At 53.8% G+C, this 10,653-nt stretch overlaps 1 protein-coding gene across 1 annotated transcript in view; it reads right to left on the reverse strand.

Moving 5' to 3' along the window:
- Positions 1-5,831, reverse strand: part of HEG1 (heart development protein with EGF like domains 1) — a 42,834-nt gene extending 37,003 nt beyond the window's left edge. The window contains 1 exon segment of the mRNA XM_068687574.1: positions 5,370-5,831. Within this exon segment, the coding sequence (XP_068543675.1) occupies positions 5,370-5,565 (196 nt within the window). The 5' untranslated portion in view covers positions 5,566-5,831.
- Positions 5,832-10,653: the final 4,822 nt, after the last annotated feature.

Below are 10,653 nucleotides of genomic sequence, written 5' to 3' on the forward strand. Positions count from 1 at the left end.
ATGGCCCTGTGCTTCCAGCACCAGCACACTCTTTGCTGGCCTTCCCTTCTCCCAGCGGAGTGAGACCATCACAGCGGCCCAGCTGCTCGTGCACACACACAGCATGACCAACAGGAGTGGCTAAAATTGCCCCTCAAATGCCCCAGAGACCAGCTTTGCACTTGTGCTGCTTTTAAATACAACCAGCCTGCACTTCTAGTCTGTCTCCTGGATTCGCAGCTCATGTTTTCATGTTTTTTTTCTACCACCTCCACAGCCAGCAGCTCCCTTTCTCCCCCTCTAAGCGATTCTCCTGTAACGACAGCTCCAGGAGTCGGAGCTTTCAGGAGAGAAAGCCAAACCTTCCGAGGCACTCAGCACAGATCAGGACTTTTGGCAGCAGCAGCCCATCATCCACAGCCGAGATGCTGAGTGCAGCTGGGGCGATGCTCCAGTAACCAGTTGCCTGCAAAACCAGTTAGCGAACAACTTGGTGCTGGGACGCAGATTTACGTACAGTTCTACACCTCCCAAGGAGCCCCACCTGCCCTGGGGACAGGCGATGAAGAATTCCTCGTGGGACTGGGGACACCACAGCGAGCCCTGCCTGGGGCAGACAGGTTGGCTATTGCACTTCAGACACTTAATAAAAGGCTTTCTTATTCCTCGTGCATTTTATCCTGGCTTCTGAAAAGACAGAGCTCATGAGACAGCTTCATCTGAGCAACTTATCACACCTTTCCCTTGTGTGGCTTTGCCCAAACACTGACAGCTCTAAGAACAAACCACATTCCCCCCACCCCCCAGCTCCACACAAGCACACTTTTGACCCCATCAGTGAAACCCTGCGGGTGTTTCACCTTCCTGCAGCTGGTCCCATACCCCTGCTCCTTCTTCAGGACCAGGGTGGTTGCCACCACATACAGCACCCTGCTGGCACAAAGAGGCGATTAACAGCAAAGAAGGGACAGGACCCAGCATCCTGAAATCTGCACTGGAAACCTCACAGCGTCCCGACCCTAAGAGGTCCTCATTTCAAGCAGGAGCTGGTTCTCGTTCCCATTTTGCTGTGTGATCTCCCGAGCACCCCGGCAGACAAGCTTTGACACTGCTCTAACACAGGCAACAGCAACGCGGGCAGCTTGGAGGAGCTGAAGTTTACAGAGCTTCCTTTCCTCGAGGGAACTGCATTTTTCTAAGATTATATTATTACTTGGGCTGGTCGCTCAGCAATGCAACATCATTTCCCTTTTGGGTGGGAAAGTTCTCTCCTTGTCCTCTGACTCGAATGATTTCAGCCTGAAAGGATGACGGCAAATTCAGTGCATAATCGAAGAGCTGTCAGGGAACCGTGCCCCTGGCTGCAGCAGCGGGATGCTGTGGCACAACACACGGGCATTAAAAATGTAGGGCCGGTCGTGTGCACACCCCAGCTGCACATATACAGAAGAGGGTGAGAGGGACGGGTGCCCAGATGTGACAAAGCCAATTTCTACTGCTGTGCACCTACAGACTTCATTCTTTCACCGAGCCTGTGCTCGCAGCCCACTTGCATGTGCTCTGGCTGAATATCTCAGCAATTGAAGCTCTGGTATTTATGGAAACAGCAAATTACAATGCAAATGTTGCAAAAGTGCTCAGAGAAATAAAAATTTGAATTTGTAATCAGGCCTATTTCCACTGAAAATTGGATTCTGCCTTTTATGCTCAGCCGATCGGGAAAGAGAAAAACACATTGTATGACCTACATCTTCAATCGAATGTAAATAACAGGGCCTGGGTTTGGGGTATTAGAGGCTCGTGACAAGCTTGCTCACCAGCTGCAGACTATGGATTATCTATCGGGCGTTACCAGGGGAATATACTGAACAAGCAACCTTTCATTTGCTCGGAGCACCTGCTGACCCTCTGGACAGCCAAACTGCCCTTAAAGCTTCCTTGCACCACTCTGACAGCAGAGAGATGCTACAGCAGGTGCCGGGATTTGGCTGTGCTACAGGATGGCATTTTCATGTTGCAAGAAGGCAGATTTTTGACCTTTCCATGGAAATAATTCTTTATTTTGCCTGGGATCAGTCTCTGCTTTCGCCTGGAGGACAGCTCGGTGCCAGGGTGGGCAGCTGGCGGGGCAGAGCAACCCACGGCCAGCACAGCCAACCCACCACTGCTGCTCTTTTTTTATTTCCATTTCCTACCAGGGAACATTTCTGACCACCAGCCCTAAAACTGGGACCTGTAACGGGGAAAAGAAGCTCCAGAGGACTTCCAGGATTTTAGGAACTCTGCTGCTTGAAACAAAGCAGCAGAGACTTTTGAAACTGAAAATCTCATCCCCTGGGGAGGGTACCCGCTGCCCAGCAGGGCTGGCCATAGCCAGCGGAGGTGCTGCAGCAGCCGCCTGCCTCCCTTGGCTTCCCAGCCACACAAAATAATTACAGCAAATTAAATTATCCGTCTGAAGTGGCGATCGCGGCTTGGGAAGAGATGTGCGAATGGCTGCTGAAGCGCTGCGCTTGTGAGATGCACAGACCAGCTCTGGCAGTTTGCTACAGGGAAATGAAAACTTTAGGTGAGCCGAGCACAACCGTGCCTTTCCCCCTCCTTTTCTGAAACTGCTGCTTTTTTTTTTTTCCTCTTTCCTTTTACGCTCTTCATTCTGTACCCCAAAGGAGCAGAGCTGAACCTACGCAACCCCAGGGACCTCTCGGCCCACAAAACAAATTCAGCATCCCTTCTGTGCCACCAGCTGTCCCCTGACATCGTGCCGAAGCTCGCCGGCAGCATCCTGCAGCAGCACGACCGCACGGACAGCTGGGCTTCTGCCCCCGCAGAGCCACCCGATACGTACCGGAAAGTCTGAGGCAGATTTGGAGGCAACACAGCACTTTTGTGCGAACAAGCATCCTCGTGAACCTCTTCCTTTGCTCCTAAATCTGCTTCTTCCACCCACAGACAGTTTCAGAGGAGGAGAGTTAATGAATAGATGAGCGAGTGCCCCTTTGCCAGGGCAGAAGGCTCCTGACAGCCAGCGCGGCTCTCCTGGGCTGCAGGCAATGCTGGGTCCTTCTTGGGTGATCTCCTACCTCATTTCCCGGCCTCACACCAGGGAAGCTGCAAGGAAAGGCGGCAGCTGGCAGGGGAAGGAGGGAGAAAGGACAGGAGGGCAGGCACAGATGGCAGAACAGCAGATTGAGTTATCAGGGCAGCCGCACGGCTGGCGTCCCCACGGGGTACCAGTGCTGACAGAGGGCTGCGGGGAGGTGTGGTGAGAAAAGGGACGTTGTAGGAGCAGGGGGAGGATTCGCAGAGCCAGAGACCTCGTCCACAGGGACCTCATCAGGGGCTCAGTGCCACCTCTGCCCTCCCCACGGCACCACTATGACGGCCTCTGCAGGGCGCAGCAGCGTTTGCCAAAGAGGTGGCCACGTGCCGTGCATCCCATGGAGCAACAGAAAACAGAGGTGTGTTATTCCCATTTTACAGGTGGGAAACCTGCAATAACGAGACCAGCTGGAGGCAGAGCTCATGACTGAGCCCTCATACGCCCCAGCTTGGCAGTGCCCATCGCGTGCCCGTCTCTGATGCAAAGCAGCTGCCAGGGAGAATCCCACCACAGGCTTTGACACCAACACCTCCTTTCCCCATCCTTCCTGCTCCCCAGGTACGGAGGCACAAGCAGGCCAGGGAGGGCAGCCGTGCTGCCCAAGCCCACTTGTACCCACGCTGCTACCAGCTCGCTGATGAAGGGGCCGCTGCCTCCTAACCTCAGAGCTGTCTCGAAGCCACCCGAGATGTAATCTGCGTTTCCATGTAGCGACGGGGCGACGGGTTCACAAGAAACACTCCCCACTTCAAACAAACATTTTCAAAGAACTCCTCAGAGCGGTGCAAGCGCCCACGAGACAGACGACGGGGCTTTATGCAGGTCGGTCTGAAAGCAGTTCAGGAGATCCCGTCCCACCGCACCGCTTCCCTTGACTGACACAAGCCTAGAGCTGTAGCTAACAGCGAGTGAATTGCAGCTGTCGGGACACCCCGTAATTTATTATGCCATTTGCTCTAGATCGAGCTACTACCGTGCTATTTATCACCGCTCCTGGCTCGGGGCTGACGTGATTCACGAGCACCTGTAGCTGCCGGCAGCACGGAGCTAACTGCAGAGCCCCGCGCCCCTGGCCAGACCCAGGGCTTTGCAGCACGAGGACAGCCAGCTCGGGCTTTTCAGGCTCGAACAAAGGAAACGCATTCCTCCGCCGACTCTCAGGAGCCATCAAGGTCACAGGAAAAGATGCCAGATAGGAATCTGAGGTGAAATTGAATATTATTTTTTTTGCTATCCGGCAAGGGATCTGCAAAGGCTCTCGTCAAATAACAGCTGAGAACTTTGCAGGCAGTTGCAGATTTTATCTCCGCGAGGCACACAGCAGGAAAGGCAGTGTTATTTTCACCCCTTCTGGAGGGAGAACTGACTTGAAGTGGCACCGAGAGCTCTGTGGCTGGGCCGGGAAGGGACCCAAACCTCCCTAATTTCAGCGCGGTATCCTGGTCACCAGGCTGCTCTCACAAACACTGTTAGCAGCTTTCATGCACTGCAGGGCGCATCCCAGCCAGGATCCCCAGCCAAACACCTCGTATAGCTTGGGCACATCCTACAAAGGCACGCTTTGGGTACCCAAAGACAACCGAAACATTACAAATGCAGTTTCGCCACATTTCCTGAAGTTTCACTACTTGGGTTTTATAAACTGACCCCTGCGTGGCACAGCGTGGTACTCTCCTCACATCAGGAACTAAGCCAAAACTCGGCGCTCCATCCCAGGCAGGTGATGAGCCGTCCAGACCCAAAACCCACACGGGTCTGTGTTGACGTGCTGGAGCTCCTTAGCCCACTTGCAGCTGCCCAGCACCAGCTCCCCCAGTGCATCAGGACTTACTCATCCTGTGAGCCCTGTCTCTTCTTGGCACCTGGGTAAACCCCATCACAAGGGGATGAAGCGAGCTCTGCGTTTCCTACCAAAAACCCAGCCCACCCACTCCCTGTGCTGAAACCAGCCCCGGCATCACCAGCAAAGCACCACGCCAGCCCCCGCTCCCGCTCACAGATGTGGCAGGCGAGGAAAGCCGTGACTTTGCAGGTGACTGACGTGCTGGGTTGGGGTGACACGGAGACACCCCGACGCACCTGTCCCATGCGTGGCGTGGGCTCGCTGCCCACCCGTGCACCAACATCCCATTCGCAGCTTTCCCCCCTGGCTCCCTTCACCTCTGGAAGGATCCCAGCACCCCGGGGGGCTCCAGGAAGCCCCTGGGAGCGGGGCAGGGGGCTCGGATAAAGCCCCCCGGCTTTATCCACCAGCGTGTCCCCCCATCCCCATCCCGACCCCACTCACCGGGGCGGCCGGCGTGTCCCGCGGCGGGCGGCGAGCAGGGGCGGCCGAGGCGGCTGCGGGGCGATGGAAGAGGAGGTGGAGGAGGAGGAGGAGGAGGAGGAAGGCGCCGGGGAGGAGGGGGTGCGAGGGGCAGCGACCCGGCCGGCGGGGCCAGCCCCAGCCCCAGCAGCACCAGCAGGGTGCAGGCTGCCGGCATGGCGCTGGGGACGGGACGGGGAGGAAGAGGAGGAGGAGGAGGACGAAGGGGGGCTCACATGCCCGCCGGGGGACGAGGCCAGGCCGGTGTGGGGGTGCCCATAGCGCCGGGGGTGGGGGGGTAAGGGGGGGTCGGCCAGCGGCGGCGGCAGCTTGCGGCCAAGTGCCGGCGGCCGAAAGTAAAAGGGCAGGCGGCCGAGGCTCCTCCTCGAGCCTGACATCACCCGGCGCGGCCCCGCACGGCTCGGCACGGCTCGGCACGGCCCCCCCCGCATCCCTCCCCCGGGCCGGCCCCGCTCCTGCGCTGCTTTGACCCCGGCCTGGCCTCCCCCGGGCACCCGGCAGCGGCCGGGGGGGCGATGCCCGAGTCCCCCGGGGGGCACGGCCGCAGCGGCTCCGGGCAGAGCACGGGGGGCGTCGGGCAGCCCCCAGGCTCCAGCCCCCTCCCGGCTGCTCCTTCGAGCCCCTGCCAAGTAACTTTGAAAGCTTTTATTGGTTATAAAGCGATCCCGCTGCCGGCTTCGCCGTGCCAGCAGCGGCTTTTTGCGGCTGCAGCTTCTTGCGGGGGTGAGTTCCCAGGCTGGGCTGCACGGGAGGCAAAGGATTTCCCTTTATTGTTCTGAAATTCCCCTTCCTCGCCCCGCGCTCCTGGTTCAGCGAGAGCACACAGCGCCGAGCTGGGGCTGGGGCTCGGCCCTGGCTGCTGGCAGCCCCAAGGAGCCTGGGCGCAGTGTCCCCAACCAGCCCTCCAGCCCCACACCAGCAGCACCCCGTCCTTGGCAGCCTCTCCCCCCTGGGATGCTTGCACGCCCTTTGCTTTCCCTCCCTGAGCTGTTTATTTCAGGTTCAGGCTGGATTTCCCCCAGCCAAGCAGAAAATGGTGTTTTGAACACGGCTGGCAAGCGACAACCCACCAAATCCAGTACCAAACACCGATGTGGGCTGTAGCCCCTGCTCACTCTTTCTCCCTTCACCAAAAGAGAAGCAAGTAGCATGCTACCAAACACAAACTCTCCTGAAGGCCTCTTTCCACCCAAAAGGTGGCACTGATGAGCCCACACAAGCAAGCAAATGACAGGGGCTTGTCCACTTAGTCCTGGACACGGGGATTTGGCATCCCGTTATTATGGTTTTCCCTGAAACGAACCAGCACATCGCAACCCCGCTTCTCATTACACGAGGCAACACCCCAGCCCTGGCAGCTGGGGCCACCCGAGCGACCCAGAAGCTGCAGGCAGCGGCCACCAAGCTGCGTGGTCTGCACAGGACATCCTTGGGGTCCTCCAGCCTACGCCAAGGGATTCACCCACACCTTACAGAACAGGTCGCCTAAAAAAAGGCTTCCTCCTCAACATGATGGAGATACCCACATCCAGCGAAGTGATGTGCCACCAGGAGTTAAAGCGGGTGTGAGGAGCTGTAAAGTAGCTTGCTACTTTGGGAGAAGGCCCAGGGAATGCAGAGCAGCAGCTCAAATAGCTGGGGGATATCCTTTCGCACCAAGTGCATGACTCCCCGCCACCAACTCCTACGACAACAAGCACTCCGCATCCTCCAAAGCTGTAAATCCAGCAAGCAGGAAGCGCGGGATCGACTGCTCCTCCAACACGTCTCCATAAATTCTTCCTACCGTTTTACTCAACAGGCACGTTGAGAACAAAATCAGCCGCGCGTAAATGCAAAATAAACGTCACTGAAAGAACAACCTTGAGGAAGACGGGGTTGGTATTGAGTGTCCCCACCTCCTGGTGTCCCAGTGGGGCACAGCAGGGCCCCCGCCATGCCCTGCCTCTCCTACAACACCCAAGGCTGGGACAAAAGCACCGTGATGGGAGCTGGTACCATTAACCGAGTATTTACCATACAGAAAAAGCTATCCCCGCTCTGTCGCGGCTCCAGTCACAGTGTGTTATTCACAGGCACCTGGAAAGGAAGCGCCGATGTCCAGGCTGTTTCGTATTTCCCAAACACGATCCCTTCCCCCACCAGCTGCCCAATTTGCCAAGGCCTCGTGGCTGTAAATGCCAGGCTACCGCCTTTTCCTGCCACGTCACTTCAGTCCTACCTTTGCCGCTTCAATGAGGAACATCCTAACACTGAAGAAATCAACTCACAACAAATTCTGCTATTTTTGAGGTCCAGCTCACCAAGTGAGCTCCAGTTCACTTCTCCCCACGTGGCCCTGAGCTGTGCGTCCCCGTGGCATTGTACATGGCACCAGCACTCGTGGCAGGGCCACATCCCACTCCCCAGTAATGGGAGATTTAAATGCATGGAATTCATTTCCCAAGAAGGACCAAGCAAACCCCGATGTCAAACAATGGCTCCTGAAAGAGGCTGTGACCTAAAAGTCTCCCCAAATTATGTATAAATACACTCAATGCTTCCATCCAAAAGCAGCACATTCAACTCAAAAAAGAGTTTAAAAAGAATAACAGCAACACAGGAAGCCTCCAACATTACTATATAAAACATGATTGATAGTAAATGCTGATTAATTGAATCCCACCCATCACCCTGCTCTGGGGGAGGAAAAACAGTTTGTTTTTGTTTCACCTTGATTTCCACGTTCCAGTCTGAGGGGCTGGAGGCACACAGCCCAATTTACCAGTTTCTGCATTGTTTCAGCCTGAAATCACTAAAAAACACAGGAGTTTCTACAGAAGAGGCATCTCCGTAACACCTCGTAAGGATTACACTCACTGGTCACTTCTCGTCAGTTCTATAGGAACCCGTCACAGCCCCAGCCAACATCATGAAACTCCTGCAGCTCGCTTGAAACGCAGCCCAGATCTGTCTAAAACTTGGATCAGGCTCATAAACCTCAGACAAGTTTTAAGCTGATGATGAATTAAGGTACAAAGTGAATATTTTCTACTCCTGGAATTTGTTATTAAAAGTCCTGAGTTTCCGAAGTGGACAGATAGTTCCTAACCAAGCAATTAATTACCTTCGCCGTCTCCTCTCGATGCTGTAAGCCATCCATTAATGGATCCCAATCATCCAAAAAGCACTTAGCACCTAAACATTTTTCTTGAAATTCTGGGGATAGTGGTGCTTGATTGATTTATTTTTACAAGAAATGCCTGCCTCGTACCTCCCTTGGAAGCAGCTCATTCCAGATCCTTGACATTTGGAGGTCAGGATGGATACGGGTCTTGTGCTGTCTTTTCATCCCTCACAGAAAAATGCACAACAAAATAAAGCCACTGGATACAAAATGTTGCCTTTTGAATCCCGTTGTTGGAAATAAACCCAACATTTTCTGGAAAAGAAGAAAAAAAAAAAAAAAAAAAAACAGCCATTTCAATCTATCTGGTAAGAAGCAACTCTAAACCTCTGATTTATTTCTTTCAGGACCCTTTTCAGCCAGCTCTGGTTTGGAGCGCATCAAGAACAACCCAGCCCTTCCAACAGCCCTGCACAGCAGCACCGCCGCGATCCAAGAAGCTGCTGCTGCTGCTGCCAAGGTTCACGAGCAGCATTTGGATCCCATAAAGCTACAGGTGCACCCCTGTACCACCGGGCTCTGCCGAGCAGCCCCAAGGCTTGTGCTCACAAACCTCTCAAATCCGGGCAAATCCCAAAGCCACGAGGGGCAGAAGGGGAAGGAGCCTCTGTTGCACCCCACAGCTTTAGGGCTCTGTGTTTCCAGCCCGCAGTTGGCTGCCAGAGCCTCTCATCCACAGCTTTTTGGGCTGTTTTACCCAGAGGTCTCGCCTTGTCTCGGGTTTAAATGCCGTTACACCAGATCTGGGTCTCAGCACTGTGAAATCAGGAATGTAAGTTCACTGCGTTCCTGTTTTATATGGAGTTACCAGATTTATAGGTTGACTATAATCTTTTAATTTTCTCTCGTTTATTGCAGTAATTGCCCTTTCTAGAATTCACCAGACAAAGGCAATAATTCAAATAACCTCATTTTCCTGCTGATTTAAATGACAAGCCTAGGCTGGCTGCTGTGATTCAGCACATCTCGTCCAGCCTTGCAGGTGGGGGTATGATGCCGCACGAAACTGTGCCTGCCTGAACCAGAAAGTGAACCAGAGAGGCAGGAGTGAGAACAGAGGGAGCCTGTTCCTGCATTAGCCCACGCACAGAATCGTCCTTTATTCAGCACGTTTCGTCATGCTGCTTCTGTGATCGCTGTTACCTGCTAGGAACAAGCGGCCACCCTAGCTGTGAGACTTTTTGGCCAACATACACAACAAAGAACATCCAAGGAAACCCAAAGCTGACAAGAGAGATCCACGAGGGGAGAAAAAAGAAATATGGATATGGGTTAAGCTCTGGATTTAAGGGGTTTGGCTCTCCCTGAGCAGATTCCTGATGGGGGAACACAGACAGACCCGAGGGGGTGATGGCAACTTATACCAAGGAGCTGTCGTTTAATGCCGATATCACAATGAAACTTGGCTTTCCTCCTGCCCATTCTCAACCTTATTTGTGTTGTAAGTGTTTTGAGGCAGAAGATTCTGATTTCTGGACACTTGTTAATGTTGTGGCATCACAAACACAGCATGAGCTTCTCGGCGAGACTGCAAGGCAAATAATAAAATATTTATCCTACCGTCTGTGCTTATATCTTCTGCAAATGAACCTGTCAAAACTCGATCTAGCAACCTACAGTTGAAGCCTTAAAAAAAAAAAAAAAAAAGCCCTTTTACATCCACGTATCTCTCAAAAACAGATCTTCTCCCTCCCTGCACCATTGCTAAATGTCCTAATTTCTTAAAAACAATTCCATGAACTCCAAGGAAAGCAGATTGTAGATGATGACAAAGCTCACATGGCTAAAAAGATAGAAGGGCCTATTCATAAGGACGTTAACCAAAAAGCAACTTGTAGTGGACAGATAAGGCTTAAAACTGGGCCCCAAGCTGACCTTCAGGGATGCTGAGTGTTCACTAAAGCGGCAGCAGCCAGAGCCACAGTTTGGCTCCCAGGTGGGCAGAAGGAACACTTCCCACTCACAGCAGGAATTGCCACCCACATTACTTCCCTTCAACCACTAATTGTTAAGCTGACAAATTGCTATCCCTAATTTCATGCATTTTTAGAGTCCTACAAAAGCTACAGACGTTTTTGA

Source organism: Anas acuta, chromosome 6, assembly GCF_963932015.1.
Source record: "Anas acuta chromosome 6, bAnaAcu1.1, whole genome shotgun sequence".
NCBI lineage: Eukaryota > Metazoa > Chordata > Aves > Anseriformes > Anatidae > Anas > Anas acuta.